General features: G+C 42.4%; 2 protein-coding genes across 2 annotated transcripts; one reads left to right on the forward strand and one right to left on the reverse strand.

The window, feature by feature from the left end:
* Positions 1–1,006: 1,006 nt before the first annotated feature.
* LARP6 (La ribonucleoprotein domain family member 6) lies at positions 1,007–8,896 on the forward strand. The gene is made up of 4 exons (XM_027644521.1): positions 1,007–1,399; positions 5,618–5,810; positions 6,874–7,936; positions 8,103–8,896. Exons 1-4 carry the CDS (start codon positions 1,188–1,190, stop codon positions 8,333–8,335), a joined length of 1,701 nt encoding a protein of 566 aa, XP_027500322.1. The 5' UTR covers positions 1,007–1,187; the 3' UTR covers positions 8,336–8,896.
* Positions 8,897–11,033: 2,137 nt separating this feature from the next.
* On the reverse strand, positions 11,034–19,526 carry ADAL (adenosine deaminase like). The gene is made up of 10 exons (XM_027644523.1): positions 19,395–19,526; positions 17,773–17,903; positions 17,212–17,272; positions 16,387–16,474; positions 15,729–15,810; positions 14,950–15,076; positions 14,215–14,295; positions 13,473–13,611; positions 12,904–13,004; positions 11,034–11,951 (listed from the first exon to the last, which is right to left on the reverse strand). The coding sequence occupies exons 1-10, from the start codon at positions 19,452–19,454 to the stop codon at positions 11,760–11,762; spliced, it is 1,062 nt and encodes a 353-aa protein (XP_027500324.1). The 5' UTR covers positions 19,455–19,526; the 3' UTR covers positions 11,034–11,759.
* Between the last annotated feature and the right edge of the window lie 87 nt (positions 19,527–19,613).

Genomic DNA, 19,613 nt, shown 5'->3' on the forward strand with positions numbered 1-19,613 from the left:
TTGCTCATACTGGTCCTGACCTTGTGCCTGCCCAAGGAGGCAAACAACTCCCTCGAACTCATACGAAATCAGACCCACGGTCCCTGTCTGTACTGTCTTAAAATGTGCCCTTTGTGTTTGTATTTCTGCTCCCACTGACATCAACAGCAAAGCAATGCCCTACCCAAGACATATTACAGAATGTCCCATTAGCAGAGAACTAGAGATTTGCTTAGTGATGCATGTCAGTATATTTCATAAACAAAATATTTCATTGCTTAAGGCACATTCAAAAATAATCCAAACCCACTGAGGCAGAGCAGTCTCAGGACGTGTCCGTGCCAGCAAACCTGACTCATGAGGACTGTTTGTCACAGGGATGAGAGGAACTGGCCCCAAGTGCAGCCTCACTTTTCGTCCACCCAAATTTTTAAGAAAACATTGAAGTAACACAGACAAAGATGCCACAAATGAAGTCGTGACTTCAAGATCCAAGCTATATTTGACAGTTTAGGTCTTGACACTATTGAAAAAAAGATCTTCCCTGACTGAAGAATGAATATTTACATGGAAAATTGAAAAGTTTTTGATTCTAATCTTCAGAACATGAATGTTCACTTCACTTTAGTAGCTGAAACAGTCCACTGAAAGAAAGTGCGATACTCTTAAGTTCAAAATAACCACTGTATAAGTGTTTCAGAAAAAGTGCCTCTATTTTAATTACTTCTTAAGGGGGAATGTTTTTATTCTGTGTAAGTACCATACAGAATTATAGAGCAGACTGCTCTACAAAAACAACACGCATCCAATCATGTCCTTGTTCACTCGTGTTTCTTATTTCCAAATCTCATCCTCGGCATTTAAAACCACACTTACCCCAGCGAAACCTTTCTGAATCTCTTAAAACGCAACGCTCTGGTCGGGGCGCAGCGACTCAGCCCCAGGGCTGTACCAGGCGACGAGACGCTGAGACGTTGCTCTCCGGCGAGGAACGCGTTGTTTTCTGATGAAACAAAAGCAATCCCGTTGGAGTCGTCAACGAGGAGGCCACTTCAGCCGCCCGGCTGGCCCGGGGACAGCACCGCTGGAGGAGGGTCCGACTCCGCCGGGGGAGTGGAGCCGGGAGCGCCGCCCCAGCGGGAGGGGACGGGAGGGGACAGGAGGGGACGGAGGGCGGCTGTCGCAGCCCCGGCGGGCTGAGCCCGGCCATGGCCCAGCAGGAGCCGGCTGAGCCCGGGGCTGCGGCCGCCGGCCCGGAGCTGGCGGCGGGGAGCGGCCCCGTGCAGATCCGAGTGGCCGTCCAGGCAGCCGCGGAGGAGGAAGAGCGGGAGGAGGAGGAGGACGAGGAGGAGGAGAGGGGCGGCGGAGCGCTGTGCCCCAGCTGCAGCGAGGAGGACTCGGGGCGGTGCGGGCGCTCCAGGTGAGCCCCCGGGAAGGGGGTCCGGCGGCAGGGCAGGGGGGCCGGCGGCGCCCCGGGCGGGGCCGTGTGGGGCGAGGGCGAGGAGCGGGGCCGCTCGGTCACCACGTAACGGAGCGGCCGCGGCTGATGCAACGCTGAGGGGGCGGGTGGGAGACGGGAACCCCCCCAGCGAGGAGACACCTGGGCGGGAGCTGCCCGGGAACCGAGGGCTCTGCCCGGGCTGCGGCCCCTCCGCCCCCCAGGGAGCTGCCGGGGCCGCGGCTTCCCCCTGCCACTTCACTGCCTTTTACAGAAAGGGTTTTGAGGATTAGTTGTTGTGCTTTGCTTTTTGGTTTGTGTGTTGTTGTTTTTTTTTTTTTTTGGTTGATTGTTTTTTATTGCATGGACTCGATATTTTATTACACAGACATAGTTATCTCCTTAGATATTTAAGACATGGACAGACAGACCCGTGTTATGGCCTTGGAAACAAGCTGACTAGACACAAAATCGAGGCCATTAGGAATGCAGAAAAAACTGTCACTTTATACTCTGCGTTTTACTGTTTGATAATGCCAGTAGTGCTGTCTGCACTCAGTAGTATGTTGTAGGAATTACTAGTGGTGCCTGAAATTGCTTTGATGCCTACTAGATTATTTTACTAGTAAAAGGCACATCCAGGATTTTTGTGCCAGAAAACTGCAGAGAGACAATGCTCGTTAGTTGTAGTTCATCTTATGATTTGTACTAATGTAGTAATGTACTGTACAGATGCAGTAATAAATTGTCATGTAAAGATTTACGTACAGTAGCAAGAAATCCAGTATTCTGTTTGTAGATCTGTCGTTTCTAATTGATTCTCTAACTTCATATCCTAGCACTGACTCAGAATGAACAGCAGTGTATTATTTTAAATTACAGAGGGCTAGTTGGGGAGGGGGAATTTTTTGCAGCTGCCAGAATTTTCAACTATATACTACAGAAACAGAAGTTGAACATAGCTAGGCACCATTAGGATGTTTAAGCTGAGTCTGCTAAGTTTTTCCACAATCATATACAACTATTATTTTTATAAACATGTACAGCAGTCTACAGTGTTGCATTCCAATTACTGATTTCTTCGTTTTGGGAAATTATTTACATTTGTTATCTGTGATAGTATTACTTGTGTAAGAGCTTCTAGCCCTGGCCTAGACTGGAAGAAAGGGTGGATATTTTTTCAAGCTTTGTAACACACAATAGCTACTCTTAAATGCCGCTTATTTATTTGATGGGAAATTATTTACAGGCATTTTGAAAATTATTAGTGATGGTCTAAAACTGCTGGGAATGAGCCATCTCACTCTCCAGCTGAAGCTAGCAGACAATTTGAACTTTTTCCCCCTCAATTTCTAGGTTTTATAACTTATGAAATGAAAGCTGTTTCCCCAGTGGTCAAGCCCTGCAGTTCTTTGAGAAATCCCTGTGTATTTGTGACATACAGTCCTCAGCCTTTTAGCTGCCAGGTGCTTCAGAACCATCTCCAGACTGTTGATAATAAACAGGTAGTTCTCATGTGCATAAAGTAAAGCTATTTCTACTCAAGTTTATTTTGGATGAATGTGAGTTTGAAAGGTAAATGTTGTTATGGTGTTGTCAGTCTAAAAGATAATGTTTCACAATAGAAATTAAAATGAATGATTGCTGCAGCCAAACGTTCCATTCGGAGGCACCAAGTATTGTATCCACATTTTTGTTAACAGACTTGCACTGCCTTGGAGTAATTGTACTGTTGGAACTTATAAATTAGATTACCACATACTGCTTATTAATACAATACTTTATTCATTTGGGACTCAGATAAAACTTTTCAAAAGGTGAGACACTATCCAAACAATTTAATATAGTGTTCGTGAGTCTTGATATTTAAAACTCCAGATCTGCTCTCTATGTAGATATGTTTTCTTGTGTGACTAATGGCCAGATGAGTCACCAGGTTAAAAGATTGTTTTTGTCTGTTTTGATAAGCACATTAAAGAAATAAAATTGTGAATAACTACTAGGGTTTGGTTTATTCTCAGTGTCAACGGGGATTGATTTATCATCTGCTTTTGTAATACAGTTGATACCCTAGAGGTACTACCAGTTGATCACTACTATGAATTAATATGGAGCTAGTTATGAATTTCTGCATTTGCTGTAGGTGGCATTTCCATACAGCACTTAGCCAGGGCTGTTGAAAGAGCCCTTGGGATTTTGTAAAAGCTGAGCTGTCTGCCAAATACTATCATGTATAGGTCAGGCTGTGACCAATATGTGAGAGGTGAAATGAGGCCTGTTTTGCTCTGATTCAGTGTGTTGCAAACAACACTGGTCGTTGCAAACATGCAGTTCATTTTTATTGTTTTCTAAGGCATGATGCCCCTTTTTGTTTCCATCCAAACACCTGCAAATGTCTGTGCTAATATATTCTCTAAAACAGCCCCATCCTGAACTGGAGGTAAGCTTTTCCTAGCAGAGTGTGGATATGCAAAAAGGCTGAAATGTTCCAAGTTTCTTGTGTTGACACTAATTCTGAATTGCTAACGAATGAAGAATGAGTAGTGGGGTAAGGGAATATCAGTAATGAAAAATAAACAGCATTGGTGTTTTCTTCCTTCTGAAACCAGCACCCACAGCTGGTCATCAAATATTTTTTACTATCCTAATCATAACTTCATCTATTATCCTCTACTTCTGGCATTGCCAAGTAAATTCTTTTTCTTGCTCTCTCACCCTTCCTTTGAACTGCACCCCATTAATGGCTAGGGAGATTTTAGCAGTGAGACTTCTTGGATCATACAGGTATCCACATACGTGCCATGATGTGCTGCCCTATCATCAGAAGAGCCATAAGAAGTAAATGGACTGGAAGCTTCAAACAGCCAGGTCCCAGAGAACTGCTGTAGCTGTCACAGGTGGGGGCGTGGTCCCTGTGCAGAGCCCACTGACCTAAACACGACCTTCAGACACACAACCAGCATCTGCCGGGGCCGTGCTGCGCTCACAGCCTCCAGTTCACCTCCAGGACAGAGCTGGCTCAAGGCAGGGTGACTCAGCAAGGCTGCATCCTCCCTGCCAGATCAGCCTCAGGGGACTCCAGGGTGATGCCTGCTCCCTTTCCTAGTGGTTTCACAAGCTCTGCAAAAGCCATTTAAGAAAATTTTGGGCAAATGCGTGGCTCCTCCTTTTTTGTTGATGAGGTATGTGGGAGACCAAAGTAATACGTGATTTATAGGATCTAAGGTACTTAGTGGGTGATTTTATTTTTTTAACAGAAACTTTCATGATGGTCCCATAACAAAACTGGACTGCTAACAGCTTACAAAATTAGTCTGGCTTAAAAGATGGGCTTGTGCATTACAGTCACCTGTGGCTGAGCCATTTGCCTCAATTCTAGATGGAAATGTCCATTTCAATTGCTACTTCAGCAACAAACATGTTGCTGTGACTGTGTGTGGCAAGGAGTTCATCTTGAACCCGTGGTTACAGTATCTCTTTTTGGGCTAGGATGCCCAGTAGTGCTCCATTTTGCACAGATACCTAGACAGTATGATGGGAAGGAGAGAAAAAAATGAGAATGACTTCCTGAGATACATGAGCTGCTACCACTCATACATACAACAGCCCTTATGGCAAACTGCTAGTTATGTTACTCTGTCACTCTGGAATTGATCTGTTAAAAGTGCAACACTCCTGTCAGTCCTGCTTACTCTTTGGATTCCTGCTCCTGCATTCATGCAGGTAAGAGGCTTGAGAAATCACGACTGCATCACGTTGGGATATTCATCCTCAGCTATGTGAGCCATGAAGGTCAAGCCTATGTTTAATAGCTTCATACTAAAAAATAAAACACTGTCACTGGAGGAGCTTTGTACAGTACCACGTACCTGTGCAACTTCATTTCATGTTTTCGTGGAGGATTTGAGTTGGCAGAGTGTTTTCAAGATGTTAGTGTGTATGTCTGCTTATTCTGCACTGAGATCAGCTTTGGGGTGAGCTCAGGAACTTGACTCCTTATGCTGACTGAAAAGCTTCCTCCTCTGAGCTGGCCAGCTGTCCCAGATGGATGGGTGGTAACTGCTCAGTGCCCACCTATAAAGTAAGCTGGAAGCAGCAATACCAGTTGGTAAAGTGGTCATGTCTTTTCATTTTGAAAGACTATTTGAATCCACTAATATAAGATGATCTGTTGATAAAAACGATTTAATTATTTTCCAGTGGTGGGGAAAACGATGACGACTCTGAGCAGAACTGGAAACCACCAGAAAATGACCTGATCCAGAAATTAATAGCACAGATTGAATATTACTTCTCAGATGAGAACCTTGAGAAAGACACCTTCCTCCTGAAGCACGTGAGAAGAAATAAGATGGGCTATGTGAGTGTTAAACTCCTCACTTCTTTTAAGAAGGTAAGCTAACATTTTAAGACTCGAAGTGGCTCATGGAAGCCTGATGCATCTAAAAACATTAAGAGATGAAAATTACATTTTACAGTCTCTGTCTGCCTCTCTAAGGGGTTGATTTTGTTTTGCTGCAATGGTTAGGTTTGTTCTCATCTAGAACTTTAATAGCTGAACTCCTTCATGATTGGCTAGGGAAATCATAGGCTTAAAAACATGTATGCTTTTAAATTACCATTCTGGGAGAGAGGAGAACATAGCACCTGGGACATCAGATAAAATAAATTTTTATGTCAACTACTCATGAGTAGCTGAGTAATCCTGGTAAAGTTATATTCCTGTCTCTGAGAAGGGATGGTGAATCTGATCCTTGCAGTTGTATGAAGATCCAAAAATTAAGAGTAGTATAAAGTAACTGATAACTGAAGTCACTTAAAGGTGAGATGAGTTCTATTATTTTTTTCTTAAATTAGGAACACCAATGTAAATATTGCAACAGAAATACTTTGTCAAGATTCTACACCTAACAGTTTGCAGAGTTTTTCAGTCTAGAAGCTGAGGCACTCCTGGCTTCTTCAGACCACTTCAAACAGATTATACTGGTGACAGATAAACACTTAAAGGAAATGGAGAAGTTTGTTTTTTTTTTTTTAAGATGAGAGTTTTGGGGGAGGAAAAACAGTTCAAGACAATGAAATCCTAAACTTGACAAAACTTCTTGTTTGGCAAATTTAATGAAATAAACCTGCTAGAAGAACACATATTCTGATCGTGGTTCAGACCTACATGTGGAATGCCCAAGCATCCCTTGAGCAGGCTTTCAGATACAGTAACGATTTCCAGTTTGGGCTTTGGTGTCAGTTCCTGTTTCCATTAGATTCAACAGGCCATGAGCTTTACAGGAGCTCGCCGAGGCCCATTATAGCAGGAAAACTCTTTGCTTTTTCTCCAAGTCTGCTACATGAAACTTAAATCCCGCTTTCTGTTTGTAGACTGCTTCTGCCTTAAAATTCTGTAATCAGTCCGAGTGGGTTTGATCAGTTGTGGTGTTTAAACTGTGTCTGTCTCCAAGGTGAAACACCTTACCCGTGACTGGAGAACCACGGCCTACGCACTGAAGTACTCGGACACTCTTGAGCTCAACGGTGACAACAAAAAGGTTCGAAGGAAGACTCCAGTTCCACTGTTTCCAAGTGAAAACGTCCCTACCAGGATGCTGCTGGTGTATGACATCCACATGATTTCTGAGCTGCAGGCTCTTAATAAGCAAGAAAATGGATGCATGCAAGAAAGGATAATGGAGCATCTCCTCAAAGCCTTTGTAACTTTTGGTGTCATTTCATCAGTTCGTATTCTCAAGCCTGGCAGGGACCTACCACCTGATATCAGGAGGGTCAGCAACCGGTACACCCAGCTGGGAACTCAGGAATGTGCAATTGTAGAATTTGAAGAAGTAGATGCTGCCATACGTGCTCATGATTCGATGTGCACCGAAAAGAAAGAGACTGGCATGAAAGTTGTCCTCATAGGAATGAAACCGCCAAAGAAAAAAGTTCCCAAAGACAAGAACCACGATGAAGATTCCAGCAAGAGTCTTAAGAAGACTCGATCCCTTAATAAGAGAGTGGAGGAACTTCAGTTTGTTGGTGATGAATCTTCAGCAAACAGCTCTTCTGACCCAGAGAGCAATCCCACATCCCCCCTGTCAGGGCGCAAACGTACTGCAGCAAACACTGCGAGTAATTTGAGCCCCATCATTCATCCAAATAACCATTTGAGTCCTAATGTGTCACCCAGATCAAGTCCTTGGAACAGTCCATCTTCACTGAGGAAAGTTACCAAAAAATCTCCGCTGGCTGAAGACAGTAAGCTTAACCCAAGCACTAGCCCTGAAATTGCAAGGAAATGTACAGATTATTCCTCAGACAGCAGCATCACCCCTTCTGGGAGCCCCTGGGTACAGAGAAGGAAAGCCCAAACTCTCACACAAGAGAAGAGTTCCAGCAGCAGCCCCATGTTGGTTAGGAAAATACAAAATGCAGACGGTCTCCCTGTAGGGGTACTGAGGCTGCCTAAAGGTCCTGATGGCACCAAGGGATTCCACAATGGCTGTGAAAGAAGGAAGGCTATGAAGAGCGAACAAACTCTTCTTTAAAAACAGGCTCACAAGTCAGCCAACTGCTGGTGACCAAGCCTGGTGAAAAATTGTCACTTCAGTGACTAAGTCAGTATTTAATTTTACAGGCTTTTGTATTCATATAGAGACTTTATCATTTGTATATTTGTATATTTTTTCCACAGAACAGGTGAGGTTGGAAGGCATCTCTGGAGATTGCCCAGTCCACCTCCTTGTCTCAAGCTACAAGAAGTCACTGAGAGGTTTGAGCATCTGTGAAGACAGAGACTTCCCTGCCTGTTTGGGTGATGTGTTTCCATGTTCAACCACCCACACAGTACAAAAATGTTTCTTTACATTCAGGTGCAATTTCTATGTTCCAGTTTGTGCCCCTTTTCCTGTTACTGGGTATTGCTGAGAAGGGCCTAGTTCTGTGTTCTTTACTGCTTCCCATCAGGTATTTAAAAACACTGATGAGATCTGGCCCCAGAGCCCTCCCCTCTCCAGTCTGACCTGCTCTCTAGGCCTCACAGGATGGACGTGCCAGCCTTTTAATCAGCTGAATCGCTTCGTTAGTGCACTGCCCTTACCTGCATCCATTCCTTTAATGCATTATTTTGAAATGCCTAAACATCCAAACAGACCTATAAATCATTCATGTACTACATCATTTGCAGAGCTGGGATCCTGAAGAGCAGTGTGTAAATACTTACAGTTTAGTGGTTGTATTGTGAGAAGGGTGGTATGTTACCAGTCTCATCATGAGGAGTTGAGGTTTTGAAGACTTTCTGTGTTTGCCTCAAAAGGAACTGAGAAAGTTACACCACAGCGAGCAGTTGTTCTCATGTACATTGCCAAAGCAGTATTTTTTAGTAGGACCAGTGTGTATTTTCATGTGATGTGAATAAAGACTGAGCATTGGAGACTGCTCTGTAAGTGTTCTCTCATATAATCAGATGGAAATAAAAATATTAACTCAGTCTAGATCTCTTTTGTTTACTTTAAAAATAAGTTGAGTTGCACCTGAATAGATAACTTAAACCTCATCTTATACCATGTAATTCTAGTAGTAGTTACTCAAAATTTCCATTGCATTCAAGGAAAAAAGTCCTCTGCCCCACTACTGATGGTTAATTCTGTGGTGATGCTTCACTGTGACTGTGTGTCACAGTCATTTTTATATAATATTATAAACTAAACAGTGGTCACTGCTAACTCGGGATTTAACAAGCAGGCCTCAGCAAGAAGTGTTTAAATTAAAATTAATTATAATCCTACCTGAAGCCAAAGGAGGAAACTGCAGTTTTACTTAAAAAAGTTAAACTCTGGAAAACTGGCCCAGAGACAGTAAGAGGGTTTCAGGTTCTAACGAAGAGCTTGGGAACTGTGCACGACAAAGGTCTCATCAGATGGTGATTCCTCATTCCCAAAGTCCACATCCAGTCCAATTTCCTAAGCATGATGCTTCTGCAGTGTAAATAACCTCAGTAACAGTTAGAGTCATATGTACAGAAGTCCTGATTCTGATTCTTCAGCCACCCACATAGATTCCTGGTTCTTTTACTGCACACAAATGGAATCCTCCAAGTTACCTCCTGACTGCCATTACCAAGACATTATAAATACTACTGAACACAAAGTGGTGTTTTTTAAAATCACCAGCACACCTGCAAACATCTGAGTGACAAAGTAAGTCTTCAGAAGAGGGATTCCAGAACTCCAGATTACATACAACTGCACTGGTTCAGTCCAAATGCTTGTGTCATGGATAATCAGGGAAGTTGGTTGTTTTTTTTAATTATAAAACTGTGCAGCATCCATGTGCCATCGTGTACCAAACTGTCTGAGGGCACCACTACAGCTGATGCAAGGCAGTATCGTGAAGACACACGGAAGTAAATCAAATGGAAATATTGGGAATTATACATAATAAAAGTCTGTAAGATATTGCATACTTGCAGAAAAACAAGGAAGTTGAAAACATCAGCATATACCTGGGCTGTGCTCTCAGAATTAACACTTCTACATGTCACATTCCACATGACAACCTTAAAAATCCAATTTACTTCCATGTAACACTAAAAGTTTGCAACTAAAAGTCTCGGACACTTATGAGGAGTCTTATGTTGCTTTAGAAAATTTTACACATGATACACTGAACACTGAGGATGACTCCTTAGTAAATAAATAGGAAGTCTACAGTTTTTCTTCAATAATAAATCAAATACTGTGTTACTGAAGAGTTATTAGAAGGCCATGAGCTATGAAATACTATAAACTTATAAGAGAATGCCATCTTATTTGAGTTGACTAACATATATTTAACTATAAAATTCCAGAAAGCTGCTCCACCTGTCTTTAGAGATCTTTCAATAAGAAAAAAAAATACACTTATCATGGTAATTATTTTTGGTAACAGAAAATACAAACGTGATCAAACAGCAAGTGATAATGTGACCAGTGAAACTACTTGGAAAGTAATTTAAAGTACTGCTTATAGAGGAAAAAGTCAGCATATGGTCTTGTTCTGGTTCAGGTAATATATAAACCCACAGCTCTGCTCCTCATAATTTCCCTGCATCTCCAAAAGGGAGATGTTTTCTGCTTGGAAAACATTCTGTGGAAACCTCCAGTAGACACACAGACATACCAACTTCTTCGCTATCCTCCTCCCCAACCTTATTGCCACTCAGGAGCCAGAGCTACGTTATGCTGACTGTATTATGAACAGCTTTTGTACCATTAGACACACATTCAGTATTCCTCATGGAGCCCAGAACGTTTGATGTTTAATTAATCAATGTAAAAGGACTGTAGGTAGGAAACACCTTCTCTCCAGATACTTCCTGCACCAGCCTGCAGTGCCCAGTGTTGGATAGTGCTGCATGTGCCTGTTCAGAGACATTCTGAACCCTCAGCACCAAAACACACACGCCAAGGGCACAGAGAGGGCACAGTGAACCCTGTGGCTGCCCGAGGCAGGGAGCCCTGGGTGCAGTTTTGTGGCTGGCAGGCAGCTCGTCTGCTCCAGGGACTCACCCCCAGGGAATCTGCTTCTCTTCTGTACAGCTCAAACATTCACATCCACACCTCGAAGGGGTGCTTTCAAAAACACGGAGCTTGAGGATATTTTTATTGCCTTTTTTTTTTTTTTTTTACACAACAAACAGCAACTCTAAAAAGCATTTTAAGAATGAGACCACTCTGCACAAGTAGCTCAGGTACCGAAGGCGTTCAGGATTCTCAACTGCCTGAACGCCACCAGTGCCGAGAGCACCAGCATGTGCCACACAATCCACAGCAGCCTCCAGTCATACACATATAGCAATAAAAACAGAGAAAATATTAAATTCCTTTGGGACAAATATTTCATTCTCCCTGAGTTTGTTTCTGTCTTCACATTCAATCAGCTGCTCAAAACCTGAAAACAGTACAACCCCCCAGATATACACACCACACGTCCAAACTGCTTGGGGAAACGCTGCCAACAGAGACACTTGAAACACCAACAGCTGTGCCTTCATTTTGTTCCAGCTCTCAAATATTTATATTATAAAGACATATTTCAACTAAGTATTTTTTTAAAATGTCTTATCAGCTGACGAGAAACAACGTGACAACACATTTGGAGTTTTGGTCACTGGTTGAGAGCCCCTCCCAACTACAAAAGAACATTTACTTCTGTCCCCACCAACAAAGGATACATTCCCATTATCTTCATTTTGCACAAGCAGTTTATGGCTGGGTTTATAACCCTGAAGTCTGAAAAAAGCTGGGGACTTCAGTAAAAAATGCTTATTAACTCACCTACTACACCCGAGCTGTTTAGAACAACAGTTTGATTAATCAAACAGAGCTGGCTTCAGTTTACACCATTGTTCCCTGAGCTTGGATTTCACTGCATCTGAAGCAAAAATATAGTTGATTGACTCATAGGAAAGATCCCACATCTGTGATCGAGTCAAATTAAATGTTTTTGCAACCAGCTCATATTCTTGTGATAGTTCGGTTGCAAAGACGCCTTTATCATCAGTCTGGAGTCACATTGAAAGAAAAAAAAAGGTTAAATTAGTTCCTCTACATGAAAAGAAGTCTTTTTCTATACATACAAACCAGTTTTATCTTCCTGTCTCACATTTTATTCCACGGTTCTTTCATCTGTGCATAATTATTTCATCTCTATTTGCCCTATTTTCACTCAAAATGAATTAACTACTCAAACATAAACGAAAACTTCTTAAAATGATGGCATAATTTATCAAGAAAATAGGATTCCCTACTAAAATTGCTAGAAAGATGGCTATCAAATGCTGCATACATTCAAGCTATGTGCAGGTCTCCTTATTCCTCTTTTCCCTTTCCTTAGACCTGGGAACTAGAGCATACTCTGCATTCCACATCTTCAAGGAAGAAACTCTCTAACCCTTTAGACAATGAAGGATTGAGGCTTATTTTAAAAATAAGCACAATGCTATTATATTTATATACACACACTTGGACAATGCTACAGATTATGGGGCTTAAACCAACAGGATGATAGTAAAATCCTGCCAATGGCAGCACAAGTACTTGGCACCTCAGTGTTTAAGGACTTTAACGAGCTGTCAAGAGAACACAAGAACTCTTAACCAACACAATGAACCCCCTGGTAACACAAGTGTATGTGCAAGCACTGGACCCTGTGTTTTAGGAGAAACCTGTCAGTATGCAAACAGCTATGAAGGTCATTGCAGTGTAGCTGATCATCTTATCCACACAGGAAAAAAAAGACCTGGCTTTACAACAGAACCAAGAGAAGTACTATCAATTGCCCTTTGTGTTATCAGCATTTCTCAAACTGAACCTTCTGATTTCCTGAAAGTGAATGATTTGCTACAAGGTCAGAAACTGTAAGTCAGCTCTGATCCATTAAAGGAGAAATGCTTCTCCAACTTCACATTAGTTTGGCTCTTTGCCTAAATACATGGTTAAAATCAAAAAACTTACACAGAGCACTGCAGGGTGGCCCATGCTGTACCAGTATCCAAAGTGGTGTTTGTCACAGGAAGGCACCGTCTGAGATTTTATGTTTGATGTCATGCAAAGTTCTAGGGGAAAAAAAAAAAAGAAATTAGGATATATATCAAAATGAGAGACATGTTTTTGACACGTTAATTGACTTATTTCTGTTCCTGAATAAAAATTAAAGTCAGCTACTGTTTTTTCCTCTATTTTCTAGCTGCTTCTTTGGTAACTTCTTCTGAGGAAAGTTTGGTAATCAATTTCTACAAGGTGCAAAAGTTTGGGAGCTTGCAGACCAGATACAGAATCACCACAGTCTTGCACAGTAAGTTATAATTCAGTTTTGTTTTCATCTGAGACATCAATTGTCTGCTGCCACAAACACATCAAAAATCCCCAAAGCATTATGAGTGTACCTGGAGGGCAATTCCCACTGCCATGTTTGCCTAAGCCACGTTTGGTCCAAGACAAACTGGAGTCACTGACTGGATCAGCAGTCCATGTGCCATTCTGAAATCTAGAGACTGAGCCATTGTAAATATTTTTTTCCTTACCAATAGGTATCCGGTTCTGTCGAACAATTGACACTAACTCTTCTGAACCTGCTGCTGGGGAGTTGAGAAATGTTCCATGTCCAATTCTGTCAGGAGGCAGGCCCAGGAGAATTTTGGTCTCCTCTTCTTTATTAGGAATCTAGAGGGGAAATATTTTACATTCTGTCGAGGCAGTGCAAAGCAGCATATTAAATAACTGCAGTGGACTTCAAGTTCTTTTTTTACAGCACCTCTTATCCAAAAGAAAGTGTTAGTGAAATAGGAACAAGTATAAATAAGCCTGTGACATCCTGTGTCCTGCCTAATTTCCTGAAAAAATAAAACTATCTTCAGGATTTATCAGATTTGTCAGAGTAAACTCCAGTCACTACTTCAGCAGATTGTATGGTAAAGCCCAACTCTCTCCTAATATAAGCAAAGCTAACAGAGCTCACTACTCCTGAAACTGCACAGATTTCATTATACAAGATTTACAGTAAAATACCAGGAAGAAAACAGTGGATCTCTTGGAATGTTACTAAATTCAATTTCAGTACAGCACAGGAAGCAATAATTTGACTGTTCTGATTCGCAACAGATTGTTGAAGATTTCTCCTTGTTTTCCTCTCTCTTGTCAAAGGCCCCAAAACCCCAAAATACTTTGGTCTGAGAAGTTCCAAATGCACAAAGGTGATTTTAGTTTCATCAAGCTTTTCCTGAAGTGGGAATTACAGACAGGCACCAAAATAAGGAAAACTTTTACCTCAGAAAGATGCAATGCCAGCTTTAGACCTGCTTTTTTTGCTTCTGAGAGTGGCTCCAAAAAATCCTGACCGTGTCCTGCCTGGAAGACAGAAACACATCACCATTCTAGAGCTTATCTGACAAAACTCCCATCATTGCCATAATCGAGAAACTATCAAAATAGTTCATTCAAATACAGTTACGTTGAATATTTCTCTTTTCCCATTACTTCACTTGGAATGAATGCAGCAAGTCACACAGCCTTCTGCCAACTCAGACAAACGAGGCAAACATCAGTAGCTCAGATGATGCCCATGATTTAAAGCCAATTGTCTTGATTTTGATACCTTTTATGCAGCTCCCACCCTGAGTTATTCCACAGCTCAAACATTTTTGCTTTCTTAATATGCAAGAAGCATTTGGTGCAGCTAAGCAAAATTGAAACCAGTATCAACTTGCCTCCACCCAGCCAATCTGACTGGGGCAACTCAGTTACAGACACATACCAGATAAACACTGCTTTTCAGTGGCTCTTTTCTCAGAGTCATGTATTAATCTATGGGTTTTTTGTTAGAGTATTTGCCCCTTACAGCAACAGGGATTAACCTGGTAGCAAGACTACAAGCAATCTATTCCAACTAGCAACAACATTGGGCAAAAACTTGTAGGAACAAAGCATGGTTAGAACTGCTTGCTCTTATGCCACAGTACATGTTTATCTTCAAGAACAGACCAAAATGAACCAAAAACTTACAGTGGGATCACCACTGAAGTCAAGTCCTACTACAACCCCGCCACTGGAAAGCAGGAACTCTTCAGCAAGCTTAACAATCTGCTTAGCAACTGCTGGGCCATCTCTTCTGTTTATTGCTATTAACAACCTGGGATAGAAATGCATGTATTAAATTATATATAAGCTGTAATATCAGGAGCTCAACAGATCTGATACCAACAAAAATGGCACTTCACATCCTCCACGGCTGAGTATAAAAACTATCTGTATAGGAAACTACTCAAAGGAATGAAGGTACCAAAGTGCAGGGGGACACAAATAAACAGGTTGGCCTGTGACATGCAACAGCACACATGAATGATGAGAATTCTTCAGCTTCCTCAAAAAAATCTGGTAAGGGTTGCTGCTGAGACAGGTGAGCAGACCACCTCCAAGCAGCCACTGACACCTTTACAGCAGGCTTCTTGTACAGCTAATCAAGCAAAATCTCTGCAATGAATCTAGGCTATGAAACAGGAACCTTTAATGCAAATTCCATGAAAAACACTGCTTTTCCTGAAAATGTTGCAGAGAATGGACAGGCATAAAGCTGAGAAGTTTTACATCCAATTTCCTTCTCTAGCAGTAAAAAAGATAAAAATTCAGGTTCTCATATGTATTACCTGTTTCCACTCCATGTAATCTAGTCTAAAAACAATTTTCTTTCCTACACTGATGGCTTTTAAACCTCTCTGCAAACATGACCAAGCATCAGAATACACAGAACCTTGGAAAAGAGGTACTCCACGTGGTTTATTTACCTTACATCTATATCCAAGCCTTCCTCTTGACACTGCTTTATACCCTCAAGTACAGTTTCAACATACATCCTTCTGGTCATACCTACAAATGCATACACACATTTGGAACAAACATATTTTAATTCATTTCATTATACTGCAGACTCAGCTCTCTAGCCTCCTTGATTTTACTCCATAGTCTTCTAATCCATATAATTCCAATTCTAGCTGCAAATATAGCTTTACTGTGAAGCATACATTGGAACTAAACCTCCTCCTAAGCACCTGGAAAATTGAAAACAACTTTGTGTGAACCACAGAGTCAAAACAGGACTTCTCTTATGTGTTTCTATTAAACCGTATCCAAAAGAAAGCAAAAAATGAAGTAATAAAAATAAAATAGGTCAGCTCTTAAAAATATTAGCAGACTCAGATGTCATAATCAAGCAAATAATAACCCAAACTCTTGGGTAGTAGAATTATAGCCAACACATTTTTGTCCTCAAAAATCTAATGGTAAAGTAACATGCTTTTACATGGTTAAATCTTTGATTTCATATTTAATATATGTATTTTTTATTGAGCCAACTAAATTTGACTTTACTTGTTATTAACATAGTCTTTAACTAAGTTTTATAGGGCATCAAGCTTACAAATTGAAAACCAGAATAGACTGTACCTGTGGACTTTACTTCTCTTGGAGTGCTCCTCAATTCCAGATACTTGACACCATCATCAGCAAATTCTTTAATGACATCTTTAGTTATCTGATTAAGTAACAGTGTATTCAACATCACAAAAGTAATGCTTATAATTGTTTATATTTTCCTTTAGAACTAGAAGACTCACTTTTTGTTTGTTGTGAAACACTTGCAACATTGTCAGTCCCTGATGTGTTTTTAGTACCCTCCATTTCTGGGAATACCACCCCACAGAGGGCACATTCCACTCCCTCAGGGACACCGAGGACAGTCAGGACAAATGAGAATTTCCTGGTCTGAACAGGGATCCCCTCTGGTGCAGACACAAGGCCCTGCACAGCTCTGCATCTTTATGTTTAACAGGCTGTCACAGGCCCTTCACAGGGGGGGAGAAAAGGACACCACACCACTGCTGCTCCCTGCCTGGATCACACAGCAGCTCTCCTTGACAGCTCTGTGACCTGAGGTGAACAAAGGGCAGTTCTAGTTCTGTTGTTTTGGTACGTAATGAACCAAAGGAACGGGAATCTACAGTAAATCAAAACTCTGGTAATAAGCAACAGACGTGATGTTTTTAAGGCATGATCAGCCCAAGCACCTGAGCGGTTGTAATGATCACCATATTGAAAGTCCATTGCTTTAACAAAAATTAAGTGTAGAAGTTATATGAAATCCTGAGTTTCTAAATTAGTTTTACAATAATTATTCTGACCTCCAGTTGATGTTGCTACTTGGAACCCAATGCTCTTAATCCAGCTGTGTGTACTGTTAGCTTTTTTTAAATGAACTTTTATTTAACGTACCAGTAAGATATCTTCAGTCCTAGTGGTAACCTGATAGATGATCTGAAACATCTGAAAACATCTAAAATAAAAAGTTAAATGAACAAACATTGAATGAGCATTCAGAAAAAAAAAAAAATCTACACTCTGAAAACACATGCTCAGTAGGGTCAATTAACCAGCCTGCAGCTTGAAATAAAAAGACCATCTGAACAGCACTTTCTGATTTTAGATGCTAACAAAGCATTTGCAACAAAAGTTGTAGTTATTACTATTATCACAAAGCTTTTTGAAGCACAAAGGAAAACACAAAAAGGAAACTCTGTGAGTCAATTTTCTCTGAAAAGCATATGCTGTAAGTAAAAAATTTCAATCCTTTAAAGATGGAATTAATTACATGAGATTTCCTTTTAGTCTGCAAGCAACTAAGAAGTTATTCTGTAGATACAAGTATCAAAAATATCTAACAATTACACTATGAAACTTGAAATTTATTTTCTGTAATCAGTGTATAAGGCCACACATTTCTCTGTTTTCAACTTAAAAAAACCCTCAGTAAATCACACACACGTGCATACTCACTCCTCTAAGGTTCTTTTCTTTCCTTTGTCAATCACAGTCATTCCATTCTGGATCTGAAGGTTTGGCTTCTGGGCCATGAGTTTCTTCATGGTGGCAGAACTGATACAGCCATTCAAATGAGCATGCAGTTCCTAGGGAAAAAAAAATCCTATGGACTGTGAAAAGGATGGCTTCTGCATCTTGTTTGAACCACTCTTCTTGAATCCTACACCAATATTTCACTCCAAGAGGGAAAATAAAGTAACAGTTATCTCTGTGTTTGGCTAACAATAATTTCCTCACGTTTTTGCAAGTTCAGCTAAGACTGCCCTGTTTGTTTGCTCTCACTTGGTGGCTGCTGTTGGCTCTGGTCTCCATGGAAGCACAGCTGGCTCAGGAAAGAGCTCTCCAGTCAATTGCTGGAGTGGTTTGATCCAAGGTGAGGAGGAAGCCAACAACTGCCTCAGTATTAAGTACACTGATGATTCAAGAACTCTCCCCATCTACTGCAAGTTAAATGTACATTGTGCACCATTCAAAAACAGCAACACGTGTATGTTCACTCACCTTTCTTTCGTTCATACTTTGAAGTTTCAGCTCGCACCAGAAGTGCAGCAGGATGCTGCCATGAACAGCAACTGCACTCCTCTGCCTGAGGCTTCTTTCTGCCTGACTGTGGGCTCCAAATCTATGATCCTCAGCTCCATTCTGCACTTCACCTTCGCTCCTTCTTACCTCCTTGCTCCTGACATACAGAACACTCCCTACTGCCCTCACAACCCATTCAAAAGGTATCTGCAAGGCATCTGCTTTGCTACCTACCCCTTCATCGCCCTGTACAGATTCCTCTTACTGGGAAAAAGAAAAAACTGGAGAAATATCTCTTCATGTCTTTCACTGGAAAACATGTTGAAATTGTAACTCCAGCTAAGCACCAGGAGCTGTGGCTCCTTACTGCCTCAGGAAACCGAGCCAGATACACAGTGCTGCGACTACCTCACATTTTTCACAGACTTACAGCTGAAACACCTCACAGAATTCTCTCAGACGTTAACAACACACCCTGAAAAACGACTTACTTAAAGGGAGCACGGGAATACGAGGATGTTGTGGTGTGAAGCGGGTTTGATCGCGCATCTGTGCAGGTTCTGCCCTGCAGGACGTGCCATCGGCTTCTGCAAGCGCGGCACGGGAGCCCCGATAAATCCGCACGCACCCGCATGCAAGGCTTGCACAGATATGCCCTAAATAAGGCACACCCTCGGGACAGGGAAAAAATAGCGTTATCTGAAGCCAGACTTTTTAGGCCAGACTGGAGGGAAGAGGACAAAAAGATAAAACGAAGATCACGCACAACTGATTTAGGTGGAATTAGATTAGCCGCTGAGGGCTGTAAACAAGCTGGACAGGGCAAACACACTTTCCTGTGGGGTGAAGGGCCTCAGAAAATGCGCGTTGGGGAAAAACCCCCGAGCCAGCAGCAGCAAGGGTCTGTCTGTGTCTGTGTGTCCGCCCGCCTGCAGCGCGGGTGCTCTGCCAGCCCCGGCCCCGCCGCCCCGCTCCCGCCCGAGCCCGGGGCCGGTGCCAGGCCCGAGGCCGCCGCAGGGAGGGCCCGGGACCGGCCGCCCCCCCCCGCCGCTCACCGCTTTGGGCAGCCGCCGGTAGAAGAGCAGCTCCCGGTCCCGGTCCCGCTCTGCCGCCATGGCCGCGCCTCTGCCGGCGGAGGGCGGGACACGCGGGGTCACGGCGGCGGCACCGCCCCGGCACCGGGCCCGCCCCCGCCGGGAGCCGCGGGACGGAGCGCCCCGGCAGGACCCGCGGGGCCGGTGTGGCCGCTCCGCCCTCCCCCCAAACGCAGCGGG

The sequence above is a fragment of the Corapipo altera genome, unplaced genomic scaffold, assembly GCF_003945725.1.
Source record: "Corapipo altera isolate COAL_440 unplaced genomic scaffold, ASM394572v1 50, whole genome shotgun sequence".
NCBI lineage: Eukaryota > Metazoa > Chordata > Aves > Passeriformes > Pipridae > Corapipo > Corapipo altera.